This window comes from Athalia rosae, chromosome 4 (genome assembly GCF_917208135.1).
Source record: "Athalia rosae chromosome 4, iyAthRosa1.1, whole genome shotgun sequence".
Taxonomy (NCBI): domain Eukaryota; kingdom Metazoa; phylum Arthropoda; class Insecta; order Hymenoptera; family Athaliidae; genus Athalia; species Athalia rosae.
In genome coordinates this window covers 12,626,192-12,640,076 of record NC_064029.1, presented here as the reverse complement: position 1 = coordinate 12,640,076, position 13,885 = coordinate 12,626,192, and the positions used below count along the sequence as shown (strand labels likewise).

Below are 13,885 nucleotides of genomic sequence, written 5' to 3'. Positions count from 1 at the left end.
ATTGCTTCTCATCTTCGGGGTTGTTCGGGTGAGATTCGGGCGAGGAGTAGAATTGCGCGGAAAACGAAGAGAAAATTTTCGAAAAAAATGATCGAGGGTCAGGGCCGCGGGCCACGTGATCGACACGGAACGCCCCGTACACAACACTAGACTGCGTCGTGTGAAAATAATCAGCAATAAAAACAAAAGATTATGACACTTCGCGTGCGACGTCATTTTGATTTAACCGAACGGGTATACGCGTATAATGTTTTGCAAATTATACGGTCCACATGAATTTAGGTACGGTCGTGGGGATGTGTGCTTGTCCGTGTTCCATATACTCGCATAGGAAGTGAGAGTTGGCGGGAGCGAAAGTTTTGGCAAAGTGAAATTTACCGACGCCACATCGAGGTTTACCGCTATGGTACAGCGTTGAATTTATGGTCTTTGTACATTTATACATCGACCGATTCTGTGATTATGTTCCAACGTATCGATCCGCTCTTCGGATCGACCGGATCGATTTTTCAAGTCTCCATTTCCGATTTCAGTTCTTGGGGGGTGACGTCGGGTGGAAAATTTTTCTTTCAATCCCCACGATGCGGACGGTAAGTTTCTCCGCTGCGTCGTCACGCGGTCCGCGCGAGCTTCGCGGTTGTTTAGCGAAAGGACATTCGGACCTATCTCTGCGAACGTCGATATCGCGAATCGTCCTGAAACGGTAGAGCGGGTCAGCCCTTTTTCCATACAAAAAGGACGCAACGAGGACGACGGGGACAAGAAAGTCTCGCAGCGCGTAATGCCCGACGACACGGACGCGGGACGGTAGCTCGTGATTCCCGCGTCTCGATGTGAGAGATAGAGAGAAAAAGAGAAAATGAAACAACGAAAGAGAGAAGACAGACGAGAGGAGTAAACAGGGGCCCCTCTCCGATGTTACACAACCACGCATCGCGCGCGCGCGCGCGACTAGCATTCGCGAATACGGCGCCTGGATATGTCGGCGGCGTGGTATCGCGGCCGTGTCCTCCTCGTTGTCCTCGACGCCGATGACCACGTGTGACGTCTTCGTCATTTTGTTTTTGCACGCCTCGGGATTCCCCGCAGGTGGTGTCATACGAGTCCGAAATTTTTATGCATCTCGAAACGTCGAACGTCACGAATTTTTTCCTATGCACAAAATTGATCGTACCAAATCTGATGGACGGAGAATCTTACGATGAAGCCTTTCGAAAAGCTTCGCTCACCTGTTTTTTTTTTTTTTTTTCACACGTTTACACGCGGTTCACGAGTGTCGAATGAAAAATCCCTGAAAATTGGGCGGGTGATAATTTGCCCTTCGATGATTACTTCGCGCCGAATGTCTAATAAAAAGAGGTGTTTGTGTATTTGTCTCTGTTGTATTATAGTATCGTGTCGTAAATACCATATTTTTGTTCCATATAGCCGTAAAACGTGAAATAGGAGGCAATGGGCTGGTATTCGTTTGGTTTGCCTATTCGTTAGCTTCGGAATTAGATCTCGATTTAAAAAGTCGCTCCGTCGAGAATATCCTATAAGAGAAACTCGCGACGCCGTGCATGTCGATTGTTTCATTGAAATTAACATTCTTACGTATATAGTTATAAATAAATAGGAAGGCGCAATCGGCAGCAATAGAAGCGATCGACCGTTTGACAATGTCACGCATTGTGCATATTACGTTATTGCGCCGAATCGAAAACACACCGTCTACCGCACGTTTTCATTTGACAATTCGTCCTTCGTCGATTTCCAGGTAAAAATTATTTCTTGTCTTCGTTCGTACATTTATTCAACTATACTTTTAAGGTTAACCGCGCATTGATTCGTTACGTTCGCTGAGGATTTCTGTACCTCCAACCTCGATCGATCGATAAGCAAATATAAATGGTCCGTAAATTTGGTCAGTCGAACCGAGTCTTCAAAATTTTGTCACGACTTTTTTGCGATCGACCTTACGCAATTACGTCAGAATTATCAGAACTGAACCACACGAAGCTCCGTTTCATTCTGGTATAATTTTTCGAATTCGGTTAGATTCGAACAAGAAAGTCAGAATAATGATTTTATATCAACATGCCAATGATCGAATGACAACTAAATGTGAAAATTGGGTTTAAAAAAATCGGGCGTCGATCGTCCAGTCGATTCGCCATGTTTCCCGCCGAGCATGTAACGCAGCTGTTTGTACGAGAACGTTAAACCTTTATCCTTGTACGTGTTAAAGGATCATAAAAATCAAATGAGTTGCCTTGTTTTTCGTCTTTTTATTATCTAACTTGTTTTTTTCTTTCCGTTTTCTTCTATTCATTAAGTTTCATTTTACTAGAGTAACATTACCGTGACAGATACAGATAAGAAGCAGGTTAAAAAAGTCAAATTAAAAAAGGGAACAGAATTTTTTTCACGCGACTCTTATGATACATAATATCTTACCGCACAGTGTTCGCCATCAAAATTATTGCAACATTAATACAAGACCAAAAAACGCTCGTATCCTTTTTTTCTGTTTCAACGTTCACCTCTCTTTTTCTGCCTGAAATCGTCATACACACGATATTGAAAGAACAAAAATCACCTGTCCTAATATTCTGTAACGTGATCGTTTTTTTTTCTGTCGATAAATTGTCGATCTCTTTACGATTCCTTCGATCAATTGCTTGATTTGTTTTTCTTTTTTTTTCTCACTGCAACGGTGCAGCAACCTTTCACAATACAATCAATTATTATTTTTTTGCTCAAATAGTATAGCTTCTCGGTACATATTTTACAAGGCATTTACATACTTTGGATGCACGCATAGTATGGCGGAGTAATTGCAGGTGGGTAGAGGTATGTATAAATAAATGTACACATGCGTATAAAAGTACATACATGATACGTAACACATATAAAAAGTGACGGAAAATGTGGCAGGTAAAGAAGTACGGTAGAAACTCCTAGAAATAACGGATAGAAGTCGGTGACAGCAGCTATACGTTTATACACACAGGTATCGTACATGTACGTATACATATGTATACGTATACACGTTGCGACAGCTGCTTAATAGCATCTCACAGAGATTCTCAATTTGCAAAAAAAAACTTCAATAATTGAATAATAAAAGAGAAGGATAATTGATGCGAATGAAAGACACACATAAGTATTAGGGTGATTCGAAAGAAAAACGATTTGTTTTTTTTCTCGGTACGAGGCTTAAAAGTTTCGTTTGGATGCCAAGGATATGCCTCCCGAAGTATGCGCCCTTCATATTAATTTTCAGAATTTCTGCATCACCCTTTTAGATTTTTCATAAGAATAACACAGAAAACATTATGACTTTTCCTTCTGATTTTTATAACTAACGAACGATACGTCGTTTTGAAAAGTTGTTGGTCTGTGGTCATTTTTCGATAAGTCAACTCAATCAAAAGTTATTCAAGGTCTAAGTCCGTCTAAGTCAGATTCACCATCCATTTAGCCGTTTTCTCCAGAAAACTCCTAGATTTTTCCGAGTATTTTTCAGTTCAAAGCTCAAATCGAATTGAAACCCAAAAGCCATGATATAAATAACATGATATGTTCAATAGACACATGTGTCGAATGAAACCACTTTTTCTTTTTCGACCAATCGCTGGACTCCAAATATTCTGGAGTTGCACGAAAGAGTTCCTCCGACTTATGCATTGGAAATCCTTTCCTGAAGGGTGAAAATTCTGGGAATCGAATGAGTTCATATTCTTATTGGCGTTCGCCGGGGCCAATCGCTGGACTCCAAACATTCTGGAGTCGAACGAAAAAAGTTCCTCTTGCATTAATTTAATATTGAATTGAAGCTTCCTAATGGCTAAACTTAAGTACGTATAAATGCCGATAGAATATTTGGTACGCGCGAACACTGTCAGGAATTAAATTTACTTTGGAATTTACTTGTTTTTTTGTTTTTTTTTTTTTTTGTTTTTCCCAATTCAATGCGAGACAATGTAGATTCAACGTTGAACTATCGGTTGTTTGTTGTCTTTATCGATTATTGAACGCAATAAACGAGTAATAATGAGTTTATTGAAAAATCATTCTGTTATCTCATTCGCGCTGTCATCAGGAAGTCAACAAAAAGTGAATAAATAAATGTATCGCTTCAGATGACTGTTACATGTATACGTTCGGTGATTCATTTATATAAATTATCGATCGAATCAATTTCTAATCTGTGATGACTGAGCATAATGGAAACTCAAATTCCGGTGCATTGTATTTTATAGAAAGTGAAAAGAGGAGGGAAAAAATTGAACAAATACGGCTCATCGCTTTCGAAAATTGTTCGAGGTTCTGTTATCGTCCATTCATTCGTCTCTATAATTTTATTGGACATAGTTATGTTATTCGGATGAAAATTTAGGGTAACGATCAAACATAATTTGTTTCATAAGGAAAGACGTTTTACGGACCGCGATCTATAATAGATACGTTAGAACGCAGTTTCCATGCAGTAATAAGTCTTAACGATCACAACAAAGTAGATTACTTTGAATCGTGATAATTTTCGATGCGTTTGATTTTTAAGTTCGCATCGAACATTTTTTTTTTTCATTCATTCCTCTACAAAAACGACGATTCGACTGATACTCAATCTCACGGTACGTTATTATAACCAGGAAATGAATCGAATTTTAATCGAAACAATGAATCTTTATTGGTGGAATAGATTCGCGGCTATTTATCTATGATTCGCATAACACAGGAAACATAACGCTGAAGCTATAAAATATGTATATCAACGAGAAGCATCCATTACTTGTCCCTCGTCTTTACTATGTCCAACAACGCATCCATTTAACTCTAATCAAAGATGCAGCGCTAACGTCTGCTACTTTTTTCCTTTTTTTTTTCTTTCTCTTCTTATCGAACGTCGTATTTAGTTTTGGATCATGTTCTCCCGACTATTTGAACAAAGGGAAAGTGAAATTACAAGATGCGCCTTGGAAAAAAAAAAAAAAAAAAAAAATGCCCAAATAGAAAAAATGAAAGATCAACGACAAGGCGCCGGAAGCAGGTTGGATTCCTTCGACCCGGTGAAGAGAAAATGTAAAAATAACGGTCGGTATTAGAGTGTTGAGTCTCGATAAAATATCCCCGATGATTTGATCGGTTACAAGTGCGTGTGTGTGAAATTTATGGGAAAAATCTACGTAACATGAATAATATAAAATTGGATGTATTATCATCGCGAGTAAATGCATCGGCGGTTGAGTACCGCTGCGTTAGGCAGCCTTGGCTGAAGTTGTCGAACCCGCGACCCAGTTTCACTTACGCACCTACACCGAGACACCCGGTGCATGCGGTGTGCATTAACACGTACACACATATATACGTGAACATACATATGTGTACACGTATATATGTCTCTGCGTATGTATATATTGTACGTATACGACGCGCGCGGTTCTCGCGCTATAGACCCGCCGCTGAACGACACGCCAGATAAAATGTGTGCTGTCGGAGAAGAACGCATAGATATAGAGGGATAGATGAAGAAAACGTGGAATAAAATGAAAAAAAAAAATAAGAACACGAACAAAACTGCCTATACGAAAAAGATCCGCGAGATTCCCAACGAACGAGGTAAAAAAAAAAGGAATCGTCGATACAATCGGTTCGATAAGATATAAAAATCGTATTGTTTAGCGCGTATCGATGGGTTAACGAAAATTTAATAGCGTTCCGAAAAATCGATTCAAAAAGAATTCCTAATAAATCATCGGGATCGGCGGCACTGCGATTCGATGAATGGAATAGAGCCCGGGTGGCTCCATAGGTAGCCGCATCGGCACAATATGAACATGAAATGGATGCTGAAACGGAAAAAGACAAGGTGAAAGAAAATGCACCGTTCATTGTAACGATCATCATTTGAACAATGAAACAGTCGACACGGAGCAGTGATTCTCACGTTTTGTTCGAGGTATACAGTTTCGTATAAATTTCTGTATATATGTACATAATACACAACTATGTATAATTCAAACATAGGCAATCACCTTTCCTTACGCAATATTACGAAGAACATTAACGTTTTCCGTTGTATTTCCATCTTCTTCTACCCTACCTCCCATTCTTTCTCACTCATCACGCATTCGCATGTGGTAAATGAAATTGGTACTGCGAAATGATTTTTAGTTTTTTGTGCTTTTTTTTTTTTCTCTTTTCCTATATTTCGTTAACTGCCGTTAGTCCGCGAGGAAAAAAAAGTAGGCCCAACGCGTGAGAACGATGAAAGATTACCGTAAATAAATAAAAACTAAAAAGAAGGATCTGAAAAATGAATAGAAAAAAGATGAAAAAATCAAATCAAATGGCGTTCCACAAAAAACTTGAAATCCTAAAGATCTTTGTTTTTTTTTTGTTTTTTTTTTTTTTTTTTTATACGTCTGCTGCGGCTCGCTGCAGGTTATATGATATATTGAGGTATATCTAACCAACTTCACCTGAATCAACTCACTTACATGTGGGCGTGTAAACAAAGAAGATTGGCGTTGCGGTGCAACAAATTAGGATAATTGCAAGTGTCTCTTACATGTCACGAGTATACCGTCAAAGCTGCAGCGCAAGTTGCGCATGTGGTAACGCGTGCGTGCGAATCTATACATTCGCATCCGATGCCAGTCGCATATCACACGAAACCTAGTATTTGTGTAAATTTGTGCGTGCATTCGCGAATAGGTTACCTATACAGATGGAAAATATCTCGGCCGTGCGCACGTTACAGGGTGGGTGTAAACCGAAGAGACAAACGATGCGGGGCATTTTATGCCGAAGCGAATCGCAATTTTTACATCAACAAGAACAAAAACCATCGATTGTTATTTTCAGAAAATAGTTTGCAACCGATACGTGTCCGCACGTGTAACGGAAACACGTCAGTTTGGGCGAAATCGAATTGCCGTAATCGATTGTAAATGGTTTTCGGAATGGATTATCATTTTTATATCCGCACTCGAGTTCCACGAACGATGACTTTCCTCGCTACGCAAAACACGAAAAAGGTGAAAGATGAAAAAACGAACTCGAGTGCTGAATCACGAGTGAAATTTTTAAATCCTTCTATTTCGATGATTCCCGGGAGAAGAGTCATCTTCTCAGCGCATGATATCCGTACGTGACTGCAAGAGCGCGGACGACATGGGCGAGAGCGAGCTTGCGGTAATATTTTCAATCGACGCGAATAATGAATACGGTCATAATCATGGTTAAAATTTGCGTTCCATGCGACGGATGGTAATAATAATATTGACAATAATTTAAAAAATAATGATATTCCGTGCGCACCTGCACAGGTACGGTACCATTGGAATTGGCCCCCGCGGGCTTTTGCCTCCGGGCGAAACTGCAGCGCCGGTGATTGTGAATTATTTGTTCACGTACAGGGTGTTCCATTCAAAATCGACGTGTCGCACGAACGATATTGATCATCCGACGATCGAGAGCACGGGATGAATCAAAGTGCCCAAATTTCCCTCATATTTTTCGGAAATCTTAGCCTGCTCAGGTTTCAAAATATCCCGCGAACGCTCCGCATAGGTACACTTGAATATAAGGTGAACGTGCCTATAAAATGTAATGTAATGTAACGAATGGCCTGGGTATCTCTATCATGGTCACGTATATAAAATGTAGTGCCTGCCTGCCTACCTACCTACCTACCTACCTACCTACGATCATTACCGTCGAGACGTTTGCGAAATCTCGTTTGTTAGCATACATTTTGTACAGACGTACGTACGTACTCACGTACCTACGAAAAAATCATTATACGCGGATAACTTCGCCGAGTATAACACACGCCCAAAATCGATAAAGTATCTGCATTGTATATTTTCCATTTTCATATGTATTACATCATCAAAGAAATCACTACCAAAGCGGATCGCGTGACGAATCGTTCATGTCTCGAAAGGTAATCGCGATTCATCGACCGAGGGGAAGAAATGTTTGCCGATTCAACGTCGGTCTCGAGCAACGTAATCGAACACTGCCACCTCAGGAGAACGTTGCATCGGCTGCACGTACGGGCGGCCCTGCACAAGCGAGCCGTAAAATCTGTCGGGTTATTTCTGGAAAGGGTGAGAAGAAGAGAGAGAGAGAGAGAGAGAGAGAGAGAGAGAGAGAGAGAGAGAGAGAGAGAGAGAGAGAGAGAGAGAGAGAGAGAGAGAGGTAGAGGTAGAGAGAGAGTGGTGTAAGACGCGTTTATAAACGGTGTATAGGTATGTATATTCAGCTTTTGCTGCGAGAAAATCCAGTGGACCAGAGAAATGAATTAAAAATAACGCCTGTATACCCAATACGTCCGTCAATCGGATGCTCTCGAAGAGCGCGTGATCGCGACGCGAGATTCTCTCGGCGTAACAACGATCGCTACACTTTGTTATTACCTTCTACTCGCCAAATCGTCACAACCGATCGATTTGTGTGGATTCGACTGTGAATCCGATCATCGTTTGATTACGAGAACCGAGATGTTCAACAGTTTCGCCCGATATAGCGCGCCAGCGTTTCTGATTTCAAATATCACCCCAAAAATCGTTACTCCTGAGACAGCTCGAGTCCTCGATATCGATACCGAATGTTGGAGTTGTGCAATTTTAGCTACTGATGAAAATCGTCGAGTTTTCGAATTATGACTATGGGCATCGGTGTTTTTTGCCACGCGCAAATTTCGCGCCCACATCGAATGAATTGCGATTGTTCCCCGCTAGTGGGAGCATATGATATATTTTATACGAATAAGAATCGAACGCAAATCGAACAAAGCTTCTGCAGCATGCGCGCGGTGAAATTTAGAAAGCATCGTGCATGCCCGCATCGACTCGCTTTTAAATCTTGCTTTTTTTTATTTTTTTTTTTATTTCGCTCCACTCTTCTCTCTCTCTCTCTCTCTCTCTCTCGCTCACGAATAAAAAAATATCAACAACGAATCGACTAGGTGAAAAAATGAAATACATAGTTACATACACGTGAACGTATCATGGCTCCGTGTACTTCCGTGTAGGGAGTACGGCAGGGATTTGCTTTCGGTCGGGGAATTCTTTTTTTCTATATCATCACACGGCTCTTTTTTATCAACTGAATTAATCCACACGCGCCATCTGAATATTTCCTTATAAATCCGCAGCACTACATTATTATGTTTCCATCGCATCGGTGGCACCGCAAGAGATAACCTTTTTGCCATGAACGAGACAATTATTTATTACACATCGATAGAGCTATATTTATAGCCTCAGTCATCTTTGATCGACTTTCTATCTAACGATTAACTAACGAAACTTTTCCCCGTCGGTGGATAATTTTTTTTTCTCCTTCGTTTTTTCACCTAATATCACATACGTATGTACGCAAGTGTATCGTAGCTAATTCGGACGATAAAATATGAATTTAGTGTAGAAATGCATAACGAGTACGATGTTCTTTTCATAGCATTTACCGTATCACCGTACTTTTTTCTGGGTCACACGTGCTCTGATGTTTTTTTTACCGGTGCATGAGTTTACTCATCGGTACTGCGCGTATTTTTTTTTTTTTTTTTTTCTTTCTTCGACGAGACGTAGTTATGAAAGTCGAACAGCCTATGGGAGAACGAATGTGACGAAGGTTTTTATTTGAAATTTCCGAATTCGAAAAATTGAAACAACAACACAACGATTCTTCTCGAAACCCGATTGTCACACCTGAGTCTATTTTTGTATCGTCGCGTATCGCCGAGTGCGGAAAGTTTTCCAACGCGGTTCTGGTGAGCGAAGATTTTTTTAAATAAAAATCATCCGACCGAATTCAACTGCACGTAATGCAATGGCGCCGTGTATGCGCACACGGTGTTTGGCAAACATTTGTTGAACAAATATTTATCGAGTATCCGAATAGCGTAGCTCTGTTGCCTGCAGCTTCTGCCGTATTGCCGCTCCGCTGCGGTACAGCAATAAAATAAACGCATACCAAATCAGAACCGAAATGAAGAAACTGTTTGGAAAAATCAAATCGTCGTGGCGCGAAGATGCGCGTTAAACTTGAGGTTCCTGACCAGATTTCACGACCTCCGAACCGCATCACGACGGAGTACCCAGATCACGAAGATTCCTTGAAATTCGAGAAAAGTAATTCGCGTCTGAAATCCAAATTATTTTTCATCACCAGAGGTGTCGATGAAAAGTAAAATCACTAAAAAGCAAGTACGTATAGGCGGACGATAGAGTTCATGGGATCCGGGGGGAATCGCGTAACCGGATGCTGATCTATGAAATTTTTCCCCGCGCCACACGCGAGCTGTGCATGTGTACGATCTAGGTATAGCATAATATCCGGGGGCTAAGCGGACCGAGCGGGAGCGACAAATCGTCGCGTATAACCGTGGCTATGACCCAAGAAGAAATTGCTAATCACTGACCACTCGCAACTGCGGAATACGCGCCAGTTGCACAGAGTGTTTAGGTACTCGGTACGGATCAGCACTGACCACCGACCACCGACGAATCAAACTTAGGTCGTGACTCGTTCGCGATCGTGGTTCTTCGTCAAATCTTGTTCCAACGGGACGAAACGTTGGAGAGGAACTTGAATCGTCCAAGTAGTTGGACGTTTTCGCGTCGAAAATCCTTGGATAATCGCCGTTGTTTTCAGAAAGAGATTGCGAGCGCGAGGTGGGGATCTCCACGTCGAGTGCCCCTCCTTCGGATTTGGGGATCGGGCAGTCCTGAAATTTTAAGTTTCGATCATCCCGGCGTGGTCGATCTTCCGTTTTTCCACGCACCTTTCGCGGTGCCCGCCGACCGCGGTCTGTTGCCGATGTGCGATTCGTTCCGCGATGTGGGTCAGCTGAAAGACACCCGTAGCGGCCGATGGTAGCCGAAGAATACCGCGGAAAGAGCCGATTTACTATCACGCTCCGTATCTGGGTCAGCTGTGTCGTTGCACATGCGCCTCAGGCCCCCCGGTCGTTCACCGACGAAGTTACTAACCTGCCATAGCCGCACAACAGCCTAGTGCCAACCCGCCTACTGCCCCGCTGCGTATTGACCGCCGGAAAAATTTTGCCTTTTCACCATCGAACTTGGTAACGTGCATGTAGGTAGAATGCTGGTAGGATCGGTAGACCTAACGGGTTCGATTCTCGAAGCACTCGCGACCCTCTGATTTTCAGTTGCCGCTGAAAGCACCAGAATCAAACACGGCGAATGTACCGGCGGTTCGTACGAGGTGAAACCCGCCGCGGAGCTTCCGAGGCGAGAAACCCCCAAGTACTATGATTTACCGCGTTGCCAGTAAAAATAAATAAAACTGTGCTAATGCTCTTGGTTGCAGCGATTAGGTGACGTTACGTAACGCGTACCTCGCCAACGTTGGGAACGCAGAAAAGGTTTTTTTCGCCGCCTTGATTCGCTCCTCGCAGTTTTTACCCCCGACTCTCGCTCGATTTTTGGTTCGTTATCGATTTACCCGCGTATATTCGCTCGTGATATCGGTGGCGATTGGAAAAAAAATCAAAGAACGAACGGTCGGCTTGTAGGTCAGTCGGTCGTCGTTCCACATTCGTTGACGCTGACGGGCGTTTTGCACCCGATTCGTAATTCGCCACATGTATCTACGCGGGACCGACATTAAGCGGAAGCCAAAAAGAAGGCCCGGGCTAACCGCGCTCGCCTAACAGCGCAAGGGATCGCGTATCGGCTATTCGCGGCTGCCCACGGCCCTAATTCAAAAATCTTTTCGAATGCCGCGCGATCTTGGCATCGACCGAACATTCGCGCGATCATTTATATACCTACCCCTCGCCGTCTTATTCTTCGCCAATGTCGTAATACTTGCCACATAACAGCGTGGCCTCGACTTTCTTAACGAAACGATTCCGATCGCATCCAACGTTGCCGCGGCATTCGCTCCCTTATCTCCGTTATCGCGCTGATCGGAGATCCGTCCTCGGTTATCCGGAAATTCGCAAAACGGTGTCTCGCCCGGTTTTCCGCCTCGCTCAAGAACCGGCGCGGCGCGGCGCGGCGCGATCTCTACGCATTTGAATATTTTCGGAGAAACGTCGTTCCACGATCCATCCGACGAAGCGGCCGGGATTCTATGATCCGTCGGTAACGGGCGTGCGTCGCAGGGAGGGGAAATCTTCAGCAAAACAAAACTCCCCGTGCACCGCGGTCGCGCCGTCTTCGCCCCGATCAATGAGCTTCGCTATTTGCGGCTCCGCGATGCTACTTGGTCCGTGTACGGGGTACGTTGCATGAATCGACCACGATGATATCGCGTGGATTCGTCGAAGATCACCCTCCGTTCGTCGCCGTGCAATTTGACGGAAAGATGATCGTCTCCGCATACGTAGTTGAAGTATAAAAAATGTACGACGTTATTCTTTGAATCGATAACCAAGAACTTTCTCCGTTTGTTTCAGGTAAGCGATCCGCTATGCTAATAACCGAAACTCGTCGTCAGCCATGGCACCGTAGCAGGGGTGAGCATGTAATTTTTAAAGAAATACATCAATACGCATATTTACCTACGAAGGCGTGCTCGAATAGGGGAAGTTGCCGTCGGAGTTTGTCGCCGACTTCCCCGTGTCATTTTTCGAGAAATGAAATCCGTCTGTTCTCCCATCGATCGAGATTTATCGATAAGCAAACGTGATTCAAGCCAATTTGGCGCAGGAATGAAATCGCCTCACGACGAGGTATGATCGCGCATCGTCGTCGTCATCGAATTTGAATACCCGTGTGTTACACGAGGTGCGTACAACTTACCTCGATCGAATTGACGTATGAGGTATATCGTGCGGTTGTCCGGGAATATTTATTACCGGCAGTCAAAATTCACAGACTACGTGTATACATGTAATGTTCAGGTAACCATAAAATTTTACCATACGTGCACATGTATCGGTGTATTGTACCACATCGTAGGTATGGAGAACGTTACGTTTTTAATTACTTTGACGCGAGCTGATGGCATCGCTGGAGCGCGAGTGTCTTGGGCTCTTCACTTTGTCGACGATGCGTGTTTAACATGACCCATTGTGCCTCCGGTGGCTTTTGTTGTACCTTTGACACGGCTGTTTCAGTCGTTTCATTCCATTCCATTCCGTACCATTCCATTCCATTACATCTTGTTTCATTTCATTTCATTCTATTTTGGTTCTTGTTCGTTTTTTGTTTTCTCATCTTTGTCTTCCCTTTTTCTCGTTCGCATTCGTACGTGTATGTACCGTGTACATGTGCTTCGGATATGTACGATACGCTCACGCGTATGAATTGCATTTAATCGTGCGATACGTATAATATATTCCTCGTATCCTCCTCCCCGGAATCCTGGGACTCTTTCATCTCCATTTCCACTATTTTCACCACGTTAGTCGAAACGAGCCAGCTATACCACGGCGAAGTACGAGCTCCTTCTCGATTTCGTCATTGCGCAAAACCTTTTCGTTCAAATTGGTACCAGAGGGTCGTATTTCGGATTCACTCATCCTGCCAAAGCCTCACGATCGCCAGCTTCGTTCTCTACAGACTCGTATCTTTTTCAAGTTATATCATACGCTTGAACCGATCTGAAAGAAAAAATGGCATTGACATACATATGTGTAAGACAAAATACAGATAAGATTTTGCAGTGAAAAAAAAACCATCGAAATGAACCTGCGTTAGGAAGTCGCGATGTACACTCGACAGCTCATTTTTCTTGCCCTGCAGGGAAACGACGGATTGGCGCTGACCCGATCGTTTCGAAGGGAAGATTCGGATTCCCGATCTCGTGATATACGGGAGAAACCGTCCAAGTCCGGTGAAAAGAAGGATGCTAGTTTGTTACTAAAAAATTGATTTTCGCGATTCGGGGGTGGGGATGATGGCCGGAA

The 13,885-nt window shown here is 43.0% G+C and overlaps 1 protein-coding gene across 10 annotated transcripts in view; it reads left to right on the top strand.

Annotated features, from left to right (window-relative positions):
- Positions 1-13,885, top strand: part of LOC105691161 (probable nuclear hormone receptor HR3) — a 93,126-nt gene that overhangs the window by 47,928 nt on the left and 31,313 nt on the right. For 6 of the 10 annotated variants that reach the window (XM_048653651.1, XM_048653647.1, XM_048653645.1 and 3 more), the window contains one exon: positions 12,431-12,490. The exons of the other annotated variants lie outside the window; for them this stretch is intronic. In XM_048653651.1, coding sequence (XP_048509608.1) covers positions 12,431-12,490 — 60 coding nt within the window. The remainder of the gene's footprint in view (positions 1-12,430; positions 12,491-13,885) is intronic. 10 annotated transcript variants of the gene reach the window in all.